General features: G+C 39.2%; 1 protein-coding gene across 1 annotated transcript in view; it reads left to right on the top strand.

Annotated features, from left to right (window-relative positions):
- Window positions 1–26,704, top strand: part of LOC105921758 (leukocyte cell-derived chemotaxin-2) — a 68,874-nt gene extending 42,170 nt beyond the window's left edge. Inside the window, exons 3-4 of the mRNA XM_012857609.3 lie at window positions 25,782–25,933; window positions 26,012–26,704. Of these exons, the coding sequence (XP_012713063.1) occupies window positions 25,782–25,933; window positions 26,012–26,178 (319 nt within the window). The 3' untranslated portion in view covers window positions 26,179–26,704. The remainder of the gene's footprint in view (window positions 1–25,781; window positions 25,934–26,011) is intronic.
- Window positions 26,705–26,908: the final 204 nt, after the last annotated feature.

The raw sequence follows: 26,908 nt of genomic DNA, 5'->3' as shown, positions 1-26,908 counted from the left end.
TATGCCTTTTGTTCATGAAGCTGATGGTGTTCATCTATGATGGAGTCCAAGACAGAACGTAATCTTCTAGCCAATAAGAGAGCTAAAATTTTATAGTCCGTTGTTGGAGTAAACAAATTGGGCGCCAGTTAACTAGAAATAATTTATTCTTGTTTGGTTTAGGAATTAGAACTGTTATTCCCTGAGTCAGAGAGGTGGGAGGCATTTGTTTGCAATGGATTCTATGAAGACTTTCAATAAGGGGACAGTTCAGCAATAAAAGATTTGTAAAATTCTGATGATAGCCATCACACCCTGGCGATTTGTTATTTTTTTAGTTGGTTTATAGCTTGCTGTACTGTTCAAGTGATTATAACAGAACTAACCTGAATGAGAAGCATCCATCCTACTTGGGATGGTGCAGCTCTTCTTTCTAGAAATCTGGCCGGATTTATTAGTCCTTCTAAATGCTGGACAACCCAGGGTCCAGACCAGGAAGCAGAGCCGTAGTTTAACACACCTCTCTGCAGCTTCTGTACTGTTGTTACCATCCATTATCCTATTGAGACGGTTTTGTCTTTCCCACAGCCAAAACTTAACAGATCAAAACTTATCTAAAAGGAACAATCATAAAAACCTAATAAAATCAATACGGTTCACCTTGAACCTAAAAATAAAACAATTAAATGTGGTCTATTAAATATAAGGTCTCTCCCCTCCAAGACTTTGTTTAGTTAACGAATTGATTTCTGATAAACACATTGATTTGTTTTGTCTCACAGAAACCTGGCTTCAAGAGGACTACGTTAGTATAAATGAGTCAACTCCCTCCAATTATTCAAATTTCCACATTCCCAGATCGTGGGAAGAGGAGGAGGAGTGGCAACCATCTTTCAGTCTGATTTATTAATTAGTCCCAGGCCAATTAATAACTACAGTTCTTTTGAACATTTAACCCTCAGTTTCCCTCATCCAAACTGCAAAGCAATAAACCTCTTCTGTTTGTTGTTTTGTATCGTCCACCAGGCCCTTACACTCAGTTTTTGGATGAGTTGTCAGATTTCTTATCTGATTTGGTGTTAAATACTGATAAGGCTATTATAGTGGGTGATTTTAACATCCATGTTGACACAGAATGTGATAACCTTAGTGTAGCCTTTAAAAACTATCCTAGATTCAATTGGTTTTGCTCAAAATGTGCATAAACCGACGCACTCTTGGCTCCATACTTTAGACCTTGTGCTGACATATGGCATTGATTGTGAAGAATTAACAGTATTTCCTCACAACTCTGTCCTATCTAAACATTTTTTAATAACATTTGAGTTTAATCTAACTGAGTTCTCCACCCCCAAAAGAGGGTTCCCATTATAGTAGATCTTTATCGGATAATGCTGTATCAAAACTTAAAGAGTCTGTCCCCTTTTAATATCCTCCGTATTGCAGAAATGCCCTGTAGATGGCAGCAATGTTGTTTCTTCCAATTCACAAATAGATGTCTTTGTAAACGGTATGACTCGTCATTGCGTTCTGCATTAGACAATGTAGCTCCCTTGAAAAAAGAAGGTGATTATTCACAGGAAGCTGGCTCCTTGGTTTAATTCAGAGCTGCGTTCCTTGAAGCACAATGTTAGGAAATTGGAGAGAAAATGGCGCTCTACACACCAAGAGGAATCCTACCTAATCTGGAAGAACAGTCTATTGTTGTATAACAAGACCCTTCGCAGAGTTAGAGCAGCATATTTTTTCAATCGTTAATTGAGGAGAATAAGAATAATCCTAGATTTCTCTTCAGTACAGTTGCCAAACTTACCCAGAGCCACAGCTCTGTTGATCCATCCATTCCCTTAGCTCTTAGCAGTAATGATTTTATGGGATTCTTCATAAATAAAATTGATTCCATTAAAAATAAAATAATTGGCATCCTTCCAAACATGATTACCCTCGTCCTCAGTAAGTGAGGCAGCATTGGAGGAATCCTTAGAACCTGCGCAGTGTCTGAACTGTTTAAAAGCAGTAGAGCTTTCTGAGCTATCTAAAATTTTAGCTTCATCTAAACCTTCTACCTGTATGTTAGACCCAATCCCAACCAAGTTGTTTAAAGGAGGTATTCCCTCTGATCAGTGGTCCTATTTTAGACATGATTAATCTATCCTTGGTAAATGGATATGTACGACAGGCTTTTAAAGTAGCTGTTATTAAACCTCTACTTAAGAAACCATCTCTTGATCAAGATGAGTTAGTAAATTACAGACCTATATCTAATCTTCTTTTCTTATCTAAAATTCTTGAGAAAGTAGTTGCTAATCAACTATGTGAACATTTACATAGTAATGACCTACTTGAGGAGTTTCAGTCAGGCTTCAGAGCTCATCATAGCACTGAAACAGCTCTGGTGAAGGTCACCAATGATATTCTCATGGCCTCAGATAATGGACTTGTGTCTATACTTGTCCTGTTAGATCTCAGTGCTGCATTTGATACAGTTGATCACAATATTCTCCTACAAAGACTTGAGCATACTGTAGGGATTAAGGGGAAAGCATTAGGCTGGTTTAAATCTTATCTGTTGGACAGATTCCAGTTTGTTCATGTTAATAATAAATCTTCCTCAAACTCTAGGGTCACTTGTGGAGTACCACAGGGTTCAGTCCTTGGACCAATTCTATTTACTATATATATATATGCTTCCGATTGGCAAAATTATCAGACAGCATGGGATTAATTTCCACTGTTATGCTGATGACACTCAGCTATATTTATCCATAAATCCTGATGAATCCATCAGTTACTTCGACTGCAGTCATGTCTTGATGACATCAAAAGCTGGATGTCTTTAAATTTCCTGCATTTAAATTCTGACAAGACAGAAGTTGTAATCTTTGGGCCAGAGTCTTCAAAAAATAAAGTTCTTAATCAATCACTTAATCTGGATGGCATTAACTTGGCCTCTGGTAATAAAGTTAAAAATCTTGGTGTTGTTTTTGACCAAGACATGTCATTTAAATCCCATATTAAACAGGTTTCCAGAGTTTCCTTTTTTCACCTCCATAATATCGCCAAAATTAGAAACATTCTGTCCAGGAGTGATGCTGAAAAACTAGTCCATGCATTTGTTACTTCAAGGCTGGACTATTGTAATTCTTTACTATCAGGAAGTCCACAAAATGCAGTTCAAAGTCTTCAGCTGATCCAAAATGCTGCAGCAAGAGTTCTGATGAAAATCAACAAGAGGGATCATATTTCTCCAATTTTAGCTTCCCTTCATTGGCTTCCTGTTAAATCAAGAATAGAATTTAAAATTCTCCTTCTAATGTATAAAGCCCTTAATAATCAAGCTCCATCATATATCAGAGCTCTGATTACCCCAGAGACCATAGTATATAATGTTCTGTCACTTTTTAATTGACGGGTGATTAATGACCCTAATCATTTCCGGTCCCCCCTCCCTATTTCCGGCCTCCCTCGATTTCTGGCCCCTCTTGATATCCGGCCTCCCTTTGATTTCCTGCCTTACCCATATTATATTATTGTCATTAATACGATATTATTATTAATATAGTTATTAACTTTATTATCGTGATTATTTAAGTATGTCTAATGATTCCTTTAATACACATCCAGCTACTTAATTCAGTTTATCCACATCCAGTTATTTAATTTATCTTATACACATCCAATGATTTAATTTTATCCACATTCAGTTATTTAATTTTTATACACGCTCAATCTGATGCTTAGCAGCAGCATACCACCCATATTAAATGATGATATTAATTATAATACAATTCACTTTATAATTATATCTATTTATTTCGGTTGTACACATGTAATTAATGTATCTTATACGCACTCAATCTAACGCTCAGCAGCAGCATACCAACCACACTCTACGTGGAAAAAACCTCCTTCCCGCACCGTTGTGATTGCGCTGAAATAGAGAATCCTTAATCTTTAATCCTGCTATAAAGCTCAAATCAGTTTGGAAGCGCGACAAAAAGCGTCTTAACAGTGCAGCAGCTCACTCTCTTACTGATCACGACCCCGAGTTTCACGAGTTCTGTAGAGGAGGGGAGGAGCTGTCTCAAACACATGTGCTGCGTTTGCATGCAGCAGCAGGAAGGGGAGACAATATCGATCCGGCAGTTGCAGTCAGCAAATTCATGCAGAGCGTTATCTTATCATTTTCACACAACAGCAAAACCTTCCTTTCAACGAGCATGACATCCTTTCATTGTTAGTTAATAAACAAAAACACCGAGCCACTCAGTTATCTTTATCAACAGAGTGTCTGGTCAGCGCAGATCAGTGGATGGACACTTCACTTCCTGGTCAGCTAGGGAGCCGAGCAGGAAACCTCCCTGTTATCTCAATAAACCACTGACCATCGCCGCTCAGTGCGCCACACACCAGGCCATTGTTAGTTAGCAGAACAGGAAAGCGTTTCAACTTATCTGAATAAGACACTGCTCCGCGCAGGTCGGGGTATCCGGGCCTCGGTAAAACTTAGTATACCGCTGGAAGTCACGACTCTCTCGGTAAATGCATCCTCTCAGTACCAGAAATGTATAAAGATGCTCATTCGGTGCAAGGTAGTCATCACTCGAGATCATGCCAGAAACCTCTTCAGCTTCGCTCCTCACTAACGCTCAGATCCATCCCGAGGGTCAGAACGCAAGCTCCAACCCACAACATGGCATACGCTACTTTGGTAAGTTCTAATGAATATATTCTAACGATGTTTTAAGTTATACGTTGAATATACGGTGGGGGAATCCCCCCTATGACGCCACTGATCATGTGATACCGTAGTAATGTCACTTGGGGAATCCCCCCTTACGCTTTTCGGCTGTGTAACAATATATGTTTAATTATTTTTCAGACCTCACAGGTGTGGAGCAAGAAAATGTACTTTTAACACCGTTGAACTACGGTAGGATTTACTTTCATAAAGATAAAGTATCTAAAGTATTTAAAGATACTAATACGTTGTTTTAACCATTTTATTTTTATTCTTTTAGTTTTTTTGATGGGAACGTTCTAAAAGGTGAGGAAACACTGAGCTAGCAATATTATCCTTGTAATGAATAGCTTATGAAAAATAAGTGGTTTGTGTGTTCTTTCTGTGGGGTTCCTTGTTTGGTTCCTCAGAAGAACTTGAAGTGAAGCACACCTCCCTCAGTCCGGGAAAAGTTACAGAAATCATCTTTTTTCTTTCGCCCGACGGCTGCAAAATCCATTTTTGCAAAATTAAGATTGGTTTGCTTTTCTACATTGAAACGTTTTACAACATTTTTTCTTTTTAATGTGCATACTGTTTGTTTTCAAAGGCTATTTCTACCACAAAATCCAAGAATCAAACCCTTCCCATGATTACTGGTTCTTCTACAACCTAATCCACGGCAAAATATTTACTAATGTTTATTGGAGTAATCATTTTTCTTAAATCATGATTTTATTCTTGTGTTTTTGCCCCCAAAAAACAGCAAGCGGTCTAACCCAGACAGAAGGCTACAAAGAGATCTGCAATAAGGAAAAGTATCCTATTCAGCACATTGTGAAAAGGACAAAGACATTTATGTGTGAAATGTTTGTCTCCCCTTTTAAGATAATTTCATGGATCGTTACCATCAAGGCTCAGTATAAAATTAACCATTGTAAAAATGAAAAATGATTGAACTTTTTGGTGCTTACTGCTGTTTCTTGTTCTTCATTCAAATTTGCACAAATATCCTATTTCTCAATAAACTATACATTAAAAGGGTGGCTCTTTTTGAAGTGGATTTCTGTTATTACAAGTTAGTCACTGGCCTGCAGTATCAGCCAAATAAACTTTATTTGTAAAGCACTTTTCAGTTCTGCCTCACATGGGTTTAAAAAAAAAACTAAACTGAGAGAAAAAGGTTATATGGAAGAAAGTAATTTATGAGGAATGGCTGAAAAACAGTTGTGGAGTTTAATGAAGAAACTGCATTAAATATGAAAACGTAACACAAGCTATCATCATCAAAAAACTAAATGTTTTAACAAGGTCTGCTGTAAATGACACAATTTAAAAGACATAATACAAGATGTTGATTATGTCAAACGTCCATGAAGTTTAACTTAGTTATCTGCTGCAGATATCAGGGGCTTCTCATTTTACCTCACTGTTGATTCATATAGCACTTCACATACTAAAACACAGTTTTCTTTTTTAACATAATCAAATATTATTTCTGAATTTTTACAACATTTTTGGTATTTGAGTTAACCCCGGAACTTGGCCGAACACAAGTTGGGTCTTATTATCGATATGTCCATAAATTCTAAAACAAGACAAAGATAAAACTGGTGCAGTTTCAAAAGCTTTTACAGTTGGATTTATCTTTGAAACACAGTTTGTAAAGTTTAGTACACCTTGTTTTTCAAACCTAAAGTTTTAGTGCTCTGTTAAACTAAAAGGCACAAATTACTAAAATGCCCCATTTCTTAATTCTATAGCGTAGTCTTTGCTGTTCCAATATGTTATATGTGTGCATAACCTGCAACAAGAATTATTGTCCTCTTTATGAATAAAACGTTTTGCTTTGGACGTCATGGATATTAGTGTTACTGCAGCATGCAGCAGCATGCAGCAGCATGCAGCTTTGAGTAAGCTCAGACAAGCTTTCTGCCCTTCCTCCATGAATGTTGTTGCGTTTCACAGGCAAAATCTAAAAAGTTTTACCATATTCCATTTTACACGTCTAATTCTGCGACTCATAGACATTTTCCACATTGTGATGTGGGCTTGGATCAACTCGCCGTTCATTCTGGTAATGCAAATCTTCAAATAATTGGAATGTGTTTAAGGTATTTTTAGTTTGTAAATGTTTTGTTTGCTCTTTGACATGATTTCACAATATGCACAAACATTTCCAGACAAGTAAAATGTACAGAAAAAAATTACAACTCACTGTCCTCGACATATGTTATTTAGTTTAAAATGTGACAAACCCTGGCTCAATGACAAAATGCTCTCAGGAGGAGGAAGGGGTGCAACACAGCATACACACAGCGACGTTGGCTTTTCGATCATTAAAATTTGTCTTCAAAACAGCATTCAATTACATCTTTTCAACATTGGCTAGAACTGGATGATTGGTTGATCCACCATCAATCGTCGACCTTAACCAAAAGTTAATCTTTTTGACCCTAATTCCACATTGATTTAACATCTTTTGCTATCTGGGAAGATATCATTTACAGGAGACTGGTTTTGGTAAAACAAAACAAATACATATTTACAAACACAATAACAAAACAAACACTTAAAGGATTTAAATCATAACCTAAAAACAAGAACAAGTTTCATGGCAAGATTTATTTTATATTTCTGAATATAAGCTTAAATTCTCCCATAGGAATCAACATGGATATTTTCATATCCTGTTGTAGAGTGCTCCACGTTGATAGGACAGAGTGAGAAAATGCCTCTTTTCCAAGTCCTGTTTTTACTAATGGAGCACTGAAAGTGATAAAGTCCTGGGAACTAAGTCTTTTGCTGGACTAAATGACATATAACGGGATAAATAACACAGGATCAGACAGCTTTAAAGATGAAAATGTACCAATGCATGAGTTTATGGATTGATGATGATGGCCGGTTGAAATTTAAAGGAATATAAAGTACAGTGAGGTGTGAGAGATGTTGGTATGAACCGTAATTCTCCATGATAGACAGCATCTAATGCAGAGAGGTGGCAGGTGCATTATAAGAAACATCACAGTAATCTAGGTCACTGAGACAGGATGCTACCTTGCACTGAAGTAAATTATATTATTTAGTTAATGACAGGGGAAACCCTGAGCAATGAGAGCCTTAACAGCTTGGTATAATTTCTTTAGGTTATTTACGCATTTCACAATAATCGTGTTTTACTTTCATTAAGGTAGCAGCCAGCAGATTTTTTAATTGATGGAAATGTAACCCATCAACTTTAGAATCATTTCTTCTTTGGGACTTCCCGGAGCTGATTTCTCCTTTCCAGGAGACCTGCTAATTCAGTGTTGAACCAGGAAATGACTCAACCCTTAACTCTCAGCTGATGAAACAGAGCACATTTGTCAATACAATAGTTAAAAAATATCAAACAAATAGTCCCAGGAAAAATGTATGTCATCAAACAGATAAATGCACTTCCAATTGTAATGAACTATACCATGAAGAAAAGCCTGTTCTCTAAAATGCTTCATAGTTCTTTTTTAGACAAGAACAGGCTCAAAATGGAGGATTTTAGTGTTTCAAACTGCACCAACTAGACAATGATCACTTAGATCATTTACCAAAATTGCATTGAGGTTGAAAAGATGGAAATTAGGTTTAGTAGCACCGTCAATAATTTGAGAAACATTAAAAGCAAGACGGTGTGTCTCAAAACCCTCTAACAGGGAAACAGTAAACCAGTCTCTCTTCTTCAACATTTTAATCAGACAAACATTAGGAAAATTAGAAGAAACTGTCAACAATGGCTGAAGGAGTTCTGTAACAAGCAACAACAGCTAAAAGCTATCCGCCGCACAAGTCAATCTTCAAAGCTGAAAGTTCAAACTGCTTAGGAAGAGATTTAGAAACGAGAATCTAGACTGTAAGGCAGGATCTAACAAATAAAGCTACACCACCTCCTTTTCTTGGGTGGTCTGAAGAATAAGTTATGTTCGCTTCAATGCCATTATTTCCTTTACTGAACACCTGCATGACCATCTGGATATGAACATTTTAATGTTTTATATACAGTCTACTAGTACCTCCAATTATCCTGTGGGGCAGAGCAGAGGAGGCAGCTTCGCCTTCTGGTGAGAAATCGCTAATTGCTCCTTTAAGGAACTCATAATGCTGCAGCAAACCAAGAAATCTTTGGATAATTTCATGCTCCAAACTTTGTGGGACCAATTTAGGGATGACACCTTCCTGTTTCAAAAGGACGGCACACCAGTGCACAAAGTAAACCCAGAGCAGGTTTTGGTGGGACGAATTGTACTGGCATACATGGTCGGTTCTGACCTCTGGAGGGCACAGATTAAATGGAGCAGAGAATGTGAGCCATGAGTTCTCCTTAGAGTCAGACCTCATACATGATCTTTTAGTCCATTGTAATTAATTCACATAGGCAGACTCTAAATGTTATAGAGACCCTCACCATGTTGTGACAGTAGTGTTGTAAACTTTTAGCCACAACAAGACAATAGTCTCCAGAAAGAATTTAAAACCATTTCTGCGTCCATCCATATTCTAGGTGCCATCTTTGGCCCTCACCATTGTTTTCCTTCAATTTTTTTGTTTAAATGAAAAAGGGAGCTTCAGGAGAAAGTCTAATTCTACTGAGTTTCAAAAATTTTATACGTTTACATTCATAAGTTTTTCCTGGTAAGAAAAATCAACAAAAACTGAACTGATACAAAATTGTCTTTAAAGTTTCAAATTGTATAATGATGCATAATGACGATAAATTCTTTGGTGTTTTTTTTTTCTTTCAGAAACTAACAAGATGTGTGAATAGTGCAGTCCCAGTCCGTCTGTTCATTTATTCAGTAAAAGTATTCATGCTCCAGGCTATACTATCACAACCTTGTCTACTTCTGAAAGTGTGACGCATGTTTAGTGTTCTTGGTTTTTCCAAGTAACTAAATTATTCTACTTCAGTTGGGGTTAAAGAAGCATCTGATGTTGTTATCTAAACTTAATTAAATTTTACCCTATAAACGCTGGTACATACATTGTTGTATTCTGTGAAGTCTCAGGGTTCAGAGTTACCAGAAGTACATTCTTAGCAGCCTAAACAGTAGAAACTTCTTCAGATATTGTTGGTTGAAGTATACCGGAGTTGGCTGTCGCACTTTTTATATTTAACAGACTTTTAAAGTCAGTCCTGTGAAAAATATTTGCCCCGATAACCCCCCCTTTCTTTTCTTTTTTTCCACACTTAACTGTCTGTCGTTAAACAAAGTTGAATATTAGACAATGATAACCAGAGTAAATACAAAATGCTGTTTTTAAATGATGATTTCATGTATTGAGGGATATATAAAGATACAGCAAAGACTACTGCTCATAACTGTCAAGTTTCTTTTATTTAACTTTAAACCTTTGTGATGTGCTTGTTGGTCTTAGTTAACGTAGGACAAACTCAAATGTGTGACAGTCTGCCTTTTTGAGATGATGATTTCACTTATTTAAAAAAAAGCTATACATAACAGCTTGAGCCTATGTGAAAAAGAAATGGCCTTCTGAACCTGACAAAGGGTTGTTCCTCCGTTGCCTGTCATTAAGCGTTTGTGATAACGGGCAATGAGTCTTTTACATCATTTTGGAATAACTATGGCCAACTTTTCTCGGCAGAATTGTTTAATTCAGCCACATTGGCAGGTTTTCAAGCATGAATGTTCTATTTAATGTGATGCAATAGCATCTCAAAGGGATTTAAGATTTTGCTACAGTGGAGAGGAAAACTCCCCTTTAACAGGAAGAAAAACCTCCAGCAGAACCAGAACCAGGCTCAACGTAAACAGCCATCTGCCTCGACTGACTGAGGGTTAGAGAAGACAGAGCAGAGACACAGAAAGAACGCAGACAAACTGAACGTTCTATGCCAGAGAGGGTAGTGGCAGACCAGCTCCATAGGTGGCTGTGCCCAGGTAAAAAAAACAACAACATTGAGTTTTAGCAGTCATTCGTTAACCTAGCAAACTGTGCGTATTTGTAAATAATAGTAAGATTATCTTTATTGTCAATGAAATATACATTACAATGAAATTTGTTCTCTGCATCTTAACCCATCACCCTTGGGGAGCAGTGGGCTGCCATGTGCGGCGCCCGGGGAGCAATCTGGGGTTAAGGGTCTTGCTCAGGGACCCAGAGTGCAGGCAGTGGGAATCGAGCCGGGTACTTGCATCCTTCGCTGACTGCAAGCGCGCTGCTCTAACCACTAGGCCACAACCCCCCTTTTGTAGTGCATGTATTTGTAGTTACATTGCATAAAAAGGAAAAATCCAGTCAGCAGTTAGATTAAAACAACAAATTATGCTCTGGTAAAGCTTAGAAATGCTTTGGTTAAAGCGGTGGAGTTTAGTTTTCAAAAAAAGAATATCGATGACTAATATATGATTACTTCTGGTGTTAAAAATGGCAGGGATATTTTTTCACCTTCTCTTGTCCCACCTTACTCGTTATTTTATCCGTTAGGCACTGACAACATAAAATTAAAATATTTTCACCGTACTAAATCCAAACTTGTTTCTGTTATAAATTTAACTTTGGATGAACTTTTTCTAAACTATAGTTTATTGAAAGAGGGATGATTGGTGGATGAGGAAATCAGAAAGAGATGAGAAATGTAGATGAGTTACAGGGTTGCTGTAGTACAGGGGCAGCAGGAGATCCAGGCAATGAAGCAGCGAGCAAAACTTGAGGCACGGATGAAGGCAAGAAACCCAGCAGCTAACAGAGGCGGCAGGAAAATCCAGCGGCTAAAACAGGGAACAAACCAGCAGTGTTGTATAGTAACGAAATAAAAATACTTCACTACTGTACTTAAGTATATTTTGGAGAACTTTATACTTTTCTCGGGTATAACATTTTTTGATAACTTTTACTTCACTATATTTCTGAACTTAATTGCATACTTTTACTCCAATACATGTTCAATGTTTGGTTTAGTTACTCGTTACAAAAAGAGAGACTCGCCAGTGATTCCCGTTCGGAATCACAGGCAGACTCGCAAGTGTTTTGACCCCACCTACTGATTGACTGCGACAAAGTCGGGACTTGCCTGGGCTTATTTATGACCACCAACAGGATAAGAAGCTGGTTCAGTGGTAAAGCAGGTTAAATTAACCTTGTGGTATAGGTAAAGCATCTAATAGCAGAGAGTTTTCTTAACTCAATGATAACCTGCAGGTGTATCTATTAACAGGTTTACCACTTCCTGTAGGTTGGCTGGAACTGGTTTATCAATTAACTATGTTCTTAGTATACACCCCCTGGTCTAAATTTTACCTGCACTTGGTTGTGTACAATTGTAAAGTATATAGCACTGACCTTACTTGAAAAAAGGTTGTGTTTTCTGTCTAAACTTGGTCTAAATTTCTCTTGCACTTGGCTGTTTATATTATTTCAAGTGAATTTGACTTTTAAAATTTACTAAAATCTAAAAATGTCATTCAAACTGCATTTTCTTTGTTTTTATTACATTACTTGAGTACATCTATTTTTACAGTAATTTTCATACGTAAGTACAAGACATTTCAGATACTCAAGTAACATTTCAGTCAGTGACTTGGACTTTTACCAAAGTCATATTTTGGAGAGGTACCTATACTTTTACTTGGAGTTCTGACTAATTAGTGCCCAACCGGTGTGACAGATTGCTGAGGGAGTGGAGGGTGAGCTTCTTCTTTTTTTACTGGTGTCTTGCCATCAAATAGTGCATTATCACCGCCTACTTGATCTTTAGTTACTTTTCCTTAAACCGTTAGTTTTAGTCCAGTTTGTTGTAGATAAGATGACATGATCTTAAGCACCATCTTTCCGTATTTATTTGAGAAGATATTTATAATGTTCAGTTGTTTGATTCCTTCTTGTTCCAGTCCTTAGATCCATTCTTTGATTTGAGTATTTAATACACTCAAACAGCACATGTTCCACAGTTTCTGGAATGCTGAAACTATGGATGCTTCCCAATAATATGCTGCATAAACTGACAAATAATCAGTTTTAAACAACTTAACTTTTAATTCAGGAATGTAAAAAATATCTCTCATGTATCAAAGTGTTCACATAAGCTTGTATACTTAACACGTTATTGTTTGAACTAATCTTTTTTAATAAAGAAAGATCAACACTAGGTTGAGGTAGTAACCATGATGGTATAGCCGGCATTAAGGTAGACTAACGGCCCAATTATTGATCCCTAACTCCTCTATTATCTGAATAATTCCCTTACCAAATACCTCCTTTTTAATTTTACTATTTTCCCAACTTTCAATTAGTATTCTTTTTGTTAGATGTGTTTCTTTTTGACTTTGTAAATGAGCCCATAAATTTGCCCTCAACTGTTTCCTTGTAAGACTTAATGGCATTTCTCCAACCTTGATTTTACTGCTCCACAACTTATGCTCATCGCTTGAGCCTGAATAATGTCCAACCTTTTTAGAGATGAACTAGCGGCTGAATCAAAAACAATACAAACGTAATCTAGAACTGATCTAACTAATGCAATATATAAAATTTTCAACGCCATACAATCAGCTCCCCATACACTTCCTGTTAAACACCTCATAATATTCAATACTTTCTTAGTATTGAATAGTTTCCACGTAAGCAAACTATCAAACCCCAAGAATTTAAAAATGTTTACCCTTTCTAATCTTTGTTTATGCAATTTCAGACAAATATCTTCTTTGACTTTCTTTCTCGTGAAAAACATTGAGATTTCTCAACAGATAACTTAAATCCCCATTTCAAAGACCAATCTTCCACTACAATCAATAGCATCCTGAACTTTCTTTACAACATATTCCTTCCTCTTTTCCAAATTGCCCCGTCATCTGCAAAAAGTGATTTTCCTATGTCAGGTTTATCATAATAGAAAATAGCACTGGACAAACTTCCCTGAGGGTTGCCGTTTTCAACTAAAATGAATCAGAACTATAATTACCCGCACAAACCTGGAGGGTAAACTGAGTGAGAGGAGGAACTAAAAAAAAAAAAAAACAGGAAAAAAGCCGCACTAAAACCTAAACCATGACAGTTTCTACCAATTTTCATTTTAGAAAAGAAATATACCGTTGCAAAACTTCTTCAACATGTTTATACACTACTTAGAAGTATTTGCTTGATTGGTTTTATCTTATAAACTACTAACCAAATTATCATATTTGCATAAAAAGTAGTTGGTATTAGAAAAAAAAGGATATGTAATGTTTTCAGACTTTAAGTAATGAAAGGAAAATAAATTTAGCCTATATTCATAATTAACAACGGTAATGTTTTGCAACAGGAAGACTTCTGAAATCAACATTAAAAACACAGATGTCCTGTCATGTTCTCCACCCCACTTTTACATCTCTCTGGTAAAAGAGAAGTTGTGCTTCAATTAATATCTGATACCCTTATGTGCTTGTGGGACGGGATAGCTGTCACACATGTAGAGATGCTGCTTTTAAGACTTTGCACCAGGCTCTTCACTGATTTCTAGACCTGCTTTTATTAAGTTATTTCTTCTTTTAAAACTGAAGTTTTCACTAGATATCATGTTGTGCAAAACAATATTCCCTTAAGTTATTCTGCTCTTTGTAGAGTAACGCTGGAAGTGGAACGATAGGCTCGGGGATTTTTTTTAATTTTTAGAGATAAGCTCTCTAGGCAGACAATGGAAAAATGAGCTGCAGATAAAAGCTGTTATTAATTTATTTTACTGGGTTTTACATAGGTGCATGCCGGCTTCTCTTTTGTAACTCCGCTGAGTGAGACGGAGAACAGGCGCAAGGGGAGAAGCGCGGCTGAGGACATGTGTTGTGATTATAATACCTGCAGATGTTATCTTAGTTGTCCACAACGCCTCCACGGGATTGCCTAGTAGGCAACGGGCCAAAGCAGGAGTGCCTAAACTATTTCCAGGGGCCATTTAAAAAGAATTTCTCTTCAACCTCAATTTAAGAATGGCACAAATTTAGCTTGAAACTCAGAACTAGAGGTAGATGGACACAGATTACTTACAACTTAGTTTTCTTGTTCACCAGCCCGTGAGTAATTTCCACTTGACCGTTTTGACTGGTGGGGTGAAAAAGTTTAGACACCACCAATCTAAGGGTGGTAACTCAGAAAGACAGGGTACAGCCTGCAAGTTTGCTGCTTAACATATAACAAATACATGGTGCTCCTAGCCATTTGGAGTTTCAAAACAGTTACATTTACAAGAATGACGAGTGGTGCCATTTTACTTCCCACACCATGGCTGTAACAGATTTTTTTTTCTAGTTGAAAGAAAAGTGTAGAAAGAATGTAGTTGGGTTTTATATATTTTTTATTAACATAAGGAGCGAGGAAAGAAATTACATTTGTTTATTATATCACAAACTTATTGTAAACAACAATCATTTCATATATCACAAGCTAATTGTAGGAAACACTACTTTAATATATCACAAACTCAATGTAAAAAAACACTCATTGGTTAGATAAAAAGAAAGACATTCTTTTAATACAATGTCATAAACTAATTGCGGAAAATACTAGTTTAATATATCACAAACTCAATGTAAAAGAAACACTCATTTCATATATCACAATCTAGTTGTAGGAAATACTACTTTAATATATCACAGACTCATTGTAGAAAACACTCATATAATATATATATTACAGAAAGATATGACAAAACATGCATGCTTTGGTTTCAAACCCCCCGCCAGTACTGCGTGATGGTTTCAAGTTGATCTTTTAAGTCATAGGACCAGCTACCAGCTTGAACCAGCTGATTATACACCTCGTTGATGTGGTCATGCACCCGCTTGGATAGCGTCAATTCGTACAGATAGGCCTGTGCGACGGCGTTGACTGTGTCGTTGTCTTGATGGATGTTGCGAGCGGCTAAAAACCGTTGAACGGCATCGATGAAACGCTCGTTATAAAGCATTCGCATTACACCGTAGTAATTACTTTCAAAGAACCGGTCCTCAAGCTGCTCCAAACATTCATGGTCTCTCTGACTCGGACGATCATTGATGCATCCGTAGCACTTTCCACGCATGTACTTTTCGATGGCGGTGCTCAAAAGATGGTGCACCACAGTTTTCACCGCTTTGATGAAGCCAAAGCGGATCCACCCGTCGTATTCATCAGCGCCGGTGTCAGCGTCTGGTTCCCCGGATGGAATCTGCACGTCCTCACGCGGTGATGGGGGTGGGGAGGCTGGATCTCCTTGGCTGAAGGGAAGTTGCGAGTCCTGGAGCTGTGAGTACTCAGACTGAGAAGGGTCCGGGGAGGGTGGAAGATTCAGCACTTGTGAATCTTCCTCCTGGGTCTCTGACAGAGACGGCATGGCTGGAAGCCTGGCTGGAAGTGTGGTTGGAAGCGTGGAATTCTCATCCCATAAAACACTGTACTCGGGCCGTACATGCACGCCTCCTGGGGCATTGGCCCAGTCGTCGATACGCCTCTGCAGCGATGTGAGGAGACTCTCGCTGTCGCTGTCGAGTTCGGAAGAGGATTCAGGTGTTGGCGAGGGTGAAGGAGGGTGGTACGGTCCCGGAAAGAATTTGTCGCTGTCCGGGGAGCCATGCTGCGGTGATGTTGAAGCGGTAGTTCTTTCAACCGCGTAGTTGTTCATGGTTTCAGATGCTAAAAGTCTGGTCAGTGAAGCTGCATGGATGTTCCGATCGGTCTGCCCGGTTGTTTTTTTATACTGAGAAGGGGTGTGGTTAACGTTGAAGGGGGGCGTTATCGGGTGTTGTGAGGAGGGCGGGTCTAAAAAGCAACCACTTTCTTGATCCCACAAAACGTCTTTCCAGTTGCAAAAGTTGCAGAACAGCGTTGAGATCCGGTCTGCTATCATCTTGTCATGCCATGCGTTAAGCAGAAAAATAACCGGAGTTGTTTTATCTTGAGCCTGTCTCGGAGTTGCGCGGTAAGCTCCGTTTTTGATTGTCATGTTGGTGAGAAGATCCTATTTGTTCTGTGTCAGTTTCGAATTCCTAGAGTGGGGGAGGGGACCGGAAATGGGGGAGGGGAGCGGATTCCAGGAGTGGGGGAGGGGACCGGAAATGGGGGGAGGGGAGCGGATTCCAGGAGTGGGGGAGGGGACCGGAAATGGGGGGAGGGGTACGGATTCCAGGAGTGGGGGAGGGGACCGGAAATGGGGGAGGGGAGTGGATTCCAGGAGTGGGGGGAGGGGGCAGGAAATGGGGGAGGGGAGCGGAAATGGGGAGGGGGGACCGGAAATCAAAGGGGGAGACCGGAAGTCAAGGGAGACCGGAAATGATTAGGGTCATTAATCACCCGTCAATTAAAAAGTGACAGAACATTATATACTATGGTCTCTTACCCCGTATGTTCCTAACAGAGCACTTCGCTCTCAGACTGCAGGTCTGCTGGTGGTTCCTAGAGTCTCTAAAAGTAGAATGGGAGGCAGATCCTTTAGCTATCAGGCTCCTCTCCTGTGGAACCAACTCCCAGTTTTGGTCCGTGAGGCAGACACCCTATCTATTTTTAAGACTAATGTTAAAACTTTCCTTTTTGACAAAGCTTATAGTTAGAGTGGCTCATACCCTGAGCTATCTCTATAGTTGTGCTGTGATAGGCCTAGGCTGCTGGAGGACATCAGGGTCTAATTTTCTCACTCTACTGATTTCTACTGTTCTTCAGTCTACTGTTCTCCAGTTTTGCATTGTATTACATTGAAATGACTGTCGTCATTTCAGCTTTTAACTTTTTGCTCTCTCTCTTTTTCTTCATAGTAGGTACACCTGGTCTGGCGTTCTGTTAACTGTGACATCATCCAGAGAAGACGGCTCACCCGCTACTACCATCTAATGTAGAACAGATTACTAGATCAATGTGTGCTTCTGTGCTTTTTTGTCTCTCTTGTTGTGTCTCTGCTCTGTCTTCTGTAACCCCAGTCGGTCGAGGCAGATGACCATTCATACTGAGCCCGGTTCTGCCGGAGGTTTTCCTTCCCGTTAATGGGGAGTTTTTCTTCCCACTGTCGCTTCATGCTTGCTCAGTATGAGGGATTGCAGCAAAGCCATGTACAATGCAGACGACTCTCCCTGTGGCTCTACGGTTCCCCAGGAGTGAATGCTGCTTGTCGGGACTTTGATGCGATCAACTGGTTTCCTTATATAGGACATTTTTGACCAATCTGTATAATCTGACCCAATCTGTATAATATGATTGAACTTGATTTTGTAAAGTGCCTTGAGATGACATGTTTCATGATTTGGCGCTATATAAATAAAATTGAATTGAATTGAATTGAATATAGGCATGTCACAGTGCTCTCTATCCATTTCATTTATCATCTTCACTCACAGGGAGTTTAAAAAATTATCAGACGCAGTTGGGCTAAATTGAGAGCTATACAAGTCCTTGTAAAATTTTGAACAAAATTCTGAAATTTTGCGATGATCTTCAGTGATGACTCCATTAATATTTAACTTACCAATACTGTTGTTGGTGGAACGAGGTTTCTCTAGACTAAAGAAAAACGAGAGTTTTGTTCACCTTCTTCTAACCACTTAGAGCGAGACCTGATAAAGGCACCCTTTGCTTTTTGCTGATACATTTCATCAAGTTTCATTTGTGAGTAAGATAACTCTTCTTTTTCCTCCTTTGTCAGGGAGTCAAAATCTCTGCAGGATAATTTTGTTATAATAGAGATAATCTTTAATTCCTCCGCTTTCCTGGCTTTGACTGTTTCAGCACCAAACTTTCTTAATATTTAAGCAGAATCCCAGTTGATCCCAAAACAGTTTTCTTTATTTGCTTTAGACCAATAAAGTGAAATCATGTCCCTAATCTTATACTGGACTACCTCATTCTGCAGTGCAGAACAATTGAGCTTCCAATAGCTTGATCGTGTGGCAGGAGTATAACCAGCTGAGGTATTAATAGATATGCATATGGCTTTATGATCAGTTAAGGGAGTAGGGCAGATACTAACATCAACATAATCCTTATTTAAACTGTCAGATATGAGCCAATAGTCCAGTCGCGATTGCCTAGAGCCTGATTTATTGCTCCAGGTGTACAATCTGCTATTAGGATTCTTCTATCTCCATATATCTATGAGTTTAAATTAGTGTTGCACCGATACCAGTATCAGCCGGGGGGGCCCGATACTGCACTAAAATGTTGGTATCGTTATCGGCGAGTACCAAAACATAGGGCACAGATACCATTTTGATGTTTGTATGTCACTTGAACGCAGCCTTCTCTCTCCCGACACTCACTAGTTCTACTGGATTCACTTTGTATTAGTCTTTTTCCTGCTTTAATAAGGTAGCAGCTTGACAAAGCCATGACAGCAATTATTTTACATCCAAGCAGTATGCAGTTCTTCATTTATACACACACATCAATATCAAACAGATGGTATCGGTATGGAATCGATATCGGCCAGTACTGCACAGCCAGGTATCAGTATCGGGGCCAAAAAATGGCATTGGTGCAACACTAGTTTAAATCTTCTTATGAAGTCAGTCAAGTATAAGTCTGAGCTATTATGCATAGAAGGGGGACTTTTATCAATAGACCCGTCTAGAATAATGTTAAAATCACCTCCTAACAATATAAATGCATGTGGGAATCTAACCAACCAACCTGTGAAAATGTTTTCAATTGACAACAAAAGGTTAACATTTTCTTTCTTTGTATTGTACCCAAAAATATTTGAAACTAAGTAGGTTGAGTCATTTTGTTCAATAACTTGGCAAATAAAATGACTATCTGGGTCACGTTGTGTGGTCAAGACATTTCCATTAAACCTGTTATTTAAAGAGGCTACCCCAGCTGACCGCACTGTTCCGTGGGAGAGCCATATATTATTTCCCCATTGAGACCTCCAAAAGTTAGAATCATCCTCGTTAGAGTGAGATTCTTGAAAGTAGGTAAAGTCTGATTTGAAATGTTTTGCAAACAAAAATAAAGCTTTTCTCTTAATACTATTACGAAGACCCCTGGCATTTAGTGAGACAATTGACAACATTAATAAGAACAGAGATAAGAACTATGAAAGATAAAAAACTTAACCTCAGAAAACCTTGGTTAAATACTACTAGTGTTGAAAAGTAGCAGTAGGCTGTCAAGATCGGCATCTTATTTAGTATTATAACACAGCACCATGATGTAAGTTCAACATCACTCCCAAAAAGAGGGATAATATTTAAACATATAACCATAAAAGTAAGAAACGAATAAACATTATACCTTTTTAACCATCAGGAACTACACCTGCCATCCAAGTAACATAAAACTCTGAGATAAAAGGAAAAACCCTTGGATCTAAGCTTGACAGATCACAGATGAATTTCCGACCCATTCACAAATCCTCTTCCACCCACAAAATAGGCTGTTTTTCCTTCCTCCCGAGCTTTCTTTATGTGCGGCCACAGTTTTTGTCTGTTCTCTCTGTCCTCTTGGATTAAGTCCTCTGAGAAGCGAAGACTGTTGTTTTGGAGAAAAGAGTTGTTTTTTGCTGCTTTTGAAACAGCATCCCTGTATCTTCGAGAGATAAATCTCAAGATGACACCTCTAGGTTTCGACTGATCTTGTTGAGGTTTTCCCACTAGGTGCGCAACGTCTAAAGCAGCAGAGAGACTTTCCTTTTCCTCCGGTAGAATCGCCTGACACACGCTGATTACTCGAGCCCGCACATCCTCCTCCCTGTCCTCCGTCAGCCCTCGGAGTCGCAGGTTCCACCGGCGGCTGTATCGTTCCAGCTCACTGAGCCGATTCGTGGTTATCAAAGCAGACTCCTCGTTCCTTTGCACCCTCTTCTCAATGTAAACCACCTTTGCATTTAAGACTTTAATGTCGCCGCAAAGAGATTCCACCATTTTTTCGAGGGAGTCGCTCCTGCTATGAATAAGATCCGCCAAGGAGCGCACTGCGTCGTCTGAGCCGAGCCCGACTTCTCTAGAAAAAGTTGGTTTCTTATGGAGCGGAGGCTTACTTGGCTTTATGGGCAAGGTAGGGAATTCTTCTACAAGGCTTGTTTGCTGGTTGCAATTCATTCCGTTATTGGTATAATCGTGGTTGCTAGCTAGGCAGCTAGCCCCCTCCTCGTCGGGCATGGAGTCGTTAGGACGCTTCCGTCCGGATTTTCTAGGCATTATAGGCGTGTTGGTTTAGTCTTTCGCTGGGAGTTTGTGTTAATATTTTCTAGTAAATTATTTGCAGCTGCGTTTGCAGAAACTGGTGGCCAATGTGTACATTAAAATCAGTTTGATGCCGAGAGCTCGTTATGTTACGGCTATTCACTCCACCATCTTGCCGGAACCCCTGCTGCCGGTGTAGGTACCAGATCGGCTTGGGTGGTCAGATCGACTCAGGGCCCTGCGCCTTCTGATGACGTCACTATACATGATTTGTTTAACGTTTGTACAATTACGCAAAACATTGTGATTGGTCTGGACAACTTACTAAAGTAATTATAGCGGGGTGTAGGTTTTATTCGAGAGCGGGATTGCGGTTTGTAAACGGCCATTTTTTACGAAGAAATTCTCCATGGTCCCTGCGCCTTCCGATGACGTCACCTTATGGCAATGCCACTCAAACAAATTACATTGAGCCCGCGGTCTGCATTTGTAACAAATCATTTTTATTTAGTTAATTTAGCGTTTTCTTTTTTCTCAAAAGCTTCAGGCTTAAAGATGAACAAAGAAAAATATGAAATCTTAGCAATTCAAAATATTCAACCCACTTTAATTGATGAAAATTAGGTAAAATATTTAGGTATAATGATTAACAAGGACCACACTGAAAATGACAGAACAAATATTCAAGCCATTTTACAAAAAAAAAAAATCAACAAATATTTGACAGTTGGCTCAATTTTTGGAAGAATATTGTCACAATTTCATCTGTATTAATAAAAAAACATGTGATCAGAAAGAACAACAGTAGAAAATGGAGGAATAAACGTTATTGATTTTAAAGTGATGAATGCCATAATAAAAATTAAATGGCTGCAGACTTTTATTAAAAATTAAAAAGAGTTTATGGTTTAGTTTCCATTTTTTTTTTATTTGGAGGAAGGAAATTGTTGTAACTTTGATCCTGCAAAATTACCGATTAAATTGTCAGACTACCACAGAGGCATTCCAAAATGATATTAAAAGTTTTCATGCCTACTGGAAAATAACTGTAAATTAACAAAATAAAATTGATTTGTAACAAATGGAGACTACGGGTGTAATGTAGTTTGTTTGAGTGGAGTTGCCATATAATGACGTCATCGGGAAGCTCAGGCCCCCCGAGCCGATCTGACCACCCGAGCCTATCTGGTACCTACACCAGACCCATCACTAGCAGACACTTTGTCATTTTTTGGGTATTACAGATTGCTGCTGTTGCATATTATGTTCTCACCAAGGTGCATCTTTTGTCATGCTCTCGGTTAATTGGTTACCAGGTCGTCCTTTAGAGCTGGAGTTGTAGCACAGGCACTAAAGAACCAGAACGATAGTGCATATTTATTTTTATTTTATGAATTAACTGATTGGGCATAGCTTTATATGACTGGGTTGACGCAATGTGAGATTTGCTTTTCTTTTGTTATTTAACATTATTTTGTGTTATGAATTTGCATTGCTACTAATTTGGTTTGCAGTTGTTTTTGTTAAGTCTCAGATTGCTTTTAGTGTTGTCCTGGGTTCCTGTGCTTTATTGGGTTTTAAATTAGAATGTCTATTTTTAATATTGTAAAAGAATATATAAATAACATATTTAGTATACTATTTCTGTTTACAAATTCTAAGCCAGACCTACCTGGGTAATTTTATTTGGGAGAGCCTGGGCCACTTGATATTTGAGAGGTCTATAAATTGGCTTTAGGGCCACGTACTCTGTCACAATCCGGGTTCCTCCCCCGTGTTACATTTATAATGTGTTTTACATAAGGTCCTGACCTGTCATAAAGATTTAAATTACTACATAAATTGTGTGTGGGGACTAATTTCCTAATCAAAGTATGGGAGGCATATTCATTTTATCACAATGATTTGGTGTGCATTACAATAATCAGCTTATTGCAGCAGCTAGACACCGTTGCTTGAATTCAATAGACATTTTAGGAAAAAAAAAAGGTACAAGCAGACAAACTAGCCTAATGCTATTAACTTAATCCCTATAGCATGTTCAAGTCTTTCTAGGAAATTATTGTGATCAACTGGGTCAAATACAGCACTGAGATCTAATAAGACAAGTACAGACACATGTTATGCCAGAAGCTGATTGAATATGATATTATTAATTATAATTTGGTATTATAATTTAAACAATTAGTCATTCAAACTCAAATATTAGCTATACCAAATATGATTAATGGTAGTGATGCTAGAGCTACAAGCTTGTAATGATTTATAGTACTAATGCATTTATTAATTAGCTGTTATGAACTCAGTTGTGCTGGAACAAATGATCTGATCGGACTCTGACCGATCAGATCAAAATATATGTGGAAATAAAGTCAAAAATGGATTAAAATGAGAGTTAGCAAATCTTAGTTCAACTCACAGTTGTTTAAACATCACATTCAGGACGTCGGCATTTGACGTTGCAGCATTGAGAGGCAGAAAACCGCCTTGAGAATCCAGACGGACGCCTCAAGGTTTTCACAACCACTAGTGATAGTTTAGCTACATCACCCTCCCAAGATGGCGACTATGATGACATAGGACCTTGCGTGATGCATTAGCTGAAGGAATGGATAGATCAACAGAACTATGACTGTGTACATTTAGCAACTGTACTAAAAAGAAACCTAAGAGATTATTCCTTTTCTCCACTATTGATGATAAAAAAAATGCCTTGCTCTAAAAACAGAAGACTGTTTTTGCAGATTAGGTAGGATTGCTCTTGATCAGGGATCTTCAATTCCAGTCCAGTGTCCTGCAACATTTGTGTCTCTGCTTTAACACACCTGAGTCAAATAATCTGGTCATTAGCAGGATTCTGGAGAACTTGACTGCATAATGAGGAGGTAATTCAGCCTTTTGGTTCAGGTATGTTGGACCAAGGACACAGCTAAAAGTTCCAGGACACCGGACCTTAAGGACTGTTCGGTTTCTATTCGAGGTCGGTTGTGTTTTCTCTCCTCTCCAGCTTTCACGCCCCCCCCCCCCCTACCCCTGGCTCCCCCTCTCCTGCTTCTACTGCTATGTCTTGTCTTTCTGAGCACTTTCTTCATATTAACCGAACTCTGAAAAACATAGATCTGGTAAGCTGGTCTCTCAATGCTATTGATAAAAAAATTTCGACGGGTAGGCAACGAAAGGGGGACCCGTCCGGTCCTGATTTGACTCATTTTGTGGGATACACCCTATATTCTTGGATGGAAAACGTTGTGTCTTTCGACTTTGTCATTCCTAGACATTTGAGACGTTTGCATGTTTGGATTCAGGATACTTGGATTTCTACTTATTGGATTTGGTGGATTTTTGATGTATCAGCAAATACAGTGGATGTCGGTAGCCATTTGGCCTTGATCAGGTTGCCGGCTGCATATGACGCGCTCACTAAGGCGGTGAACAGACAGTTCTGGATGGTGGAGGAGCAGAGCCGAAAAGCTGGATGTGCTGGTACGCAAACTGGCTTCGGTGGTTGAACTCAAAGGTGTGATGGGATAAAATCTGGAAGTGAAGCGCGGAAAAGCCCAACAATTTGGAAAATTGGATTTACTATGTGGAGCCAGCAAAAGACTTAAAGCTGACAGGAAAGTCAGTGCAGCTTGTCTCATAACAAATCACCCATTTGGATTATGCCATCCCTATCTAATCACTCCTGGATTGTTATGCCGGAGAATGCTCAGAACTCTACCCTGCTCCCTCCTCCCGCGCTGACACCTGCGGATGCTTTCTGAACTGTTAGCCGGCTGATAACATCAAGGACAATGGCATCTGGAGATTGTCACGGAAATATAAACACTTTCACCCAAACAGACACACATAACTGATGCTCATATAAACTGATGAACTTACACGCGACTAGTCTCAAATGTTTACCTTCTGCTATATGTGCAGAAGGTAAACATTTGTAAACAACATTGCAGTTTATTTTAACTTTTAACATTTTTGTTAAAATGTCTCCCTGTCTTTTTTACTCTTTATAGTAGGTACACCTGGTCTGGTGTTCTGTTACCTGTGACAACATCCAAGGAAGGCAGATCATCTACCATTACCTTTTAACGTAGAAATGATTCCTGAAACAATGTGTGCTTCTGTGCTTTTTTTTGTGTCTCTGCTGTTTTCTCTAACTCCCAGTCGGTTGAGGCAGATGATCGTTCACACTGAGCCTAGATCAGCTGAAGGTTTTCTTTCCTGTTAGAAGGAGTTTTCCTCTCCACTGTTGCTTCATGCAAGCTCAGTATGAGGTATTGCTGCAAAGCCATCAACAATGCAGACGACTCTCCACTGTGGCTCTACGCTCTTTCTGGAAGCTGCTTGTCAAGATTTGATGCAATCTGCTGGGTTTCCTTATATAGGAAACTTTATGACCAATCTGTCTGTATGTCCGTCCGTCCGTTTTCTTCCGCTTATCCAGGGTCGGGTCGCGGGGGTAGCAGCTTTAGTAGGGAGGCCCAGACGGCCCTCTCCCCGGCCACTTGGGCCAGCTCCTCCGGGGGAATCCCAAGGCGTTTCCCCGGCCAGCCAAAAGACATAGTCCCTCCAGCGTGTCCTGGGTCTTCCCCTGGGTCTTCCCCTGGGCCTCCTCCCGGTAGGCCATGCCCGGAACACCTCACCAGGGAGGCGTCCAGGGGGCATCCTAACCAGATGCCCGAGCCACCTCAACTGGCTCCTCTCGACGTGGAGGAGCAGTGGCTCTACTCTGAGTCCTCCCCGGATGACTGAGCTCCTCACCCTATCTCTAAGGGAGAGCCCACGACCCAAAGTTCATAACCATATGGTCATGAACTATGGTCAATCAGTCTGTATGATTTGATTGAATTTGACTTTGTATAGTGCCTTGAGATTACATGTTATGAATTGATGCTGTATAAATAAAATTTAATGTGGCCCTGTATGCCTGAGGTAACTGTTAACAGCGGGACATTTGCTGCTTTCAGGGGCGGTAGACTCCACAAAGGTCTGGATGTTGTGTGCAGTGATGGATCGACTGTCTATGCTCCATTTAATGTGACCCTACATGGAAAACTCACAGTATACACAGATCCTAGCAAGGTTGCCATCAATGAGGGCCTCAACCTAAGAGGAGAGGGTCAGTCTATTACATACACTTGTCACTGCAGATGTTACCAATTGTGGTTCTTATTTTGAGCTCTGGACATCCTTGCAGGTCTCTGCTTCAAGCTGTTCTACATCAGGCCAGACAAGACCTCAGGATCAGTGAGGAAGGGTACAAGGATTGGAACCATGTTGCCCATTCAGAGCGTTTACCCTGGAATCACCTCGCACATCCACATCCAGATGTGTGACCGAAGCGACCCTACACCGTACTTCTGAGTTTCTCCCCAAGGACCTAATCGAGTCAACAACAACATAAGGCTATCGAAGACCTAGTCAAATTATCAAAGATGTCATATCTATCAAACAGCTGATCCCACCTGAAGTGAGAACCAGTATGATGAAACACGTTTTCTAAAGAGCATTGTCTGTATTTTCCTTCAGAACTAACTTTCTGCTGCTTAATCATGATTTGATTTCATCCATTAAATGGATACATTACAAACAATTAGTTTGAATGGGTTCAGTTTTTGTTAGTTATCATGAACGTGGAAGATTAGCACATTTTAGATGCAATGCAGGGGTTTCAAGACAAACTGTGTAAAATGGGAAGAAATGCAAATTTAAACTCACTCCCAGGAGTTTTCAGGAACTATGGTTTATGTAAGAAAGGTATCTTTCAGGTTTTCATTTAATAAATCTCTAGAATTATACATTACTATTTCTCAAAAAATGATCAATGATCAAACAATGTTAAGCTTATAAATGAATAAAAACACAATCTAGAAATGCCCATGAACCACAATTTGGTTTGTGTTTTTTTTAACACTGTACAATCCATGCATAATGTGTCTAAGGAACATCACCATATGATCAGATTATTGATATCGAGTGTTATGCTATAATAACGTTATGATGAATAATTGATCTCAGATTGAATTCTGAACAGAGGAAGAGTTTGACAAAGGAACCCAACTCCTGCTGTAAAGGATACACAGGCACAGAGGAC

This window comes from Fundulus heteroclitus, unplaced genomic scaffold (assembly GCF_011125445.2).
Source record: "Fundulus heteroclitus isolate FHET01 unplaced genomic scaffold, MU-UCD_Fhet_4.1 scaffold_59, whole genome shotgun sequence".
NCBI classification, from domain to species: Eukaryota; Metazoa; Chordata; class Actinopteri; order Cyprinodontiformes; family Fundulidae; genus Fundulus; species Fundulus heteroclitus.
Note: the sequence above shows the minus strand (reverse complement) of the source record. Positions and strands in the feature narration are given on the sequence as shown.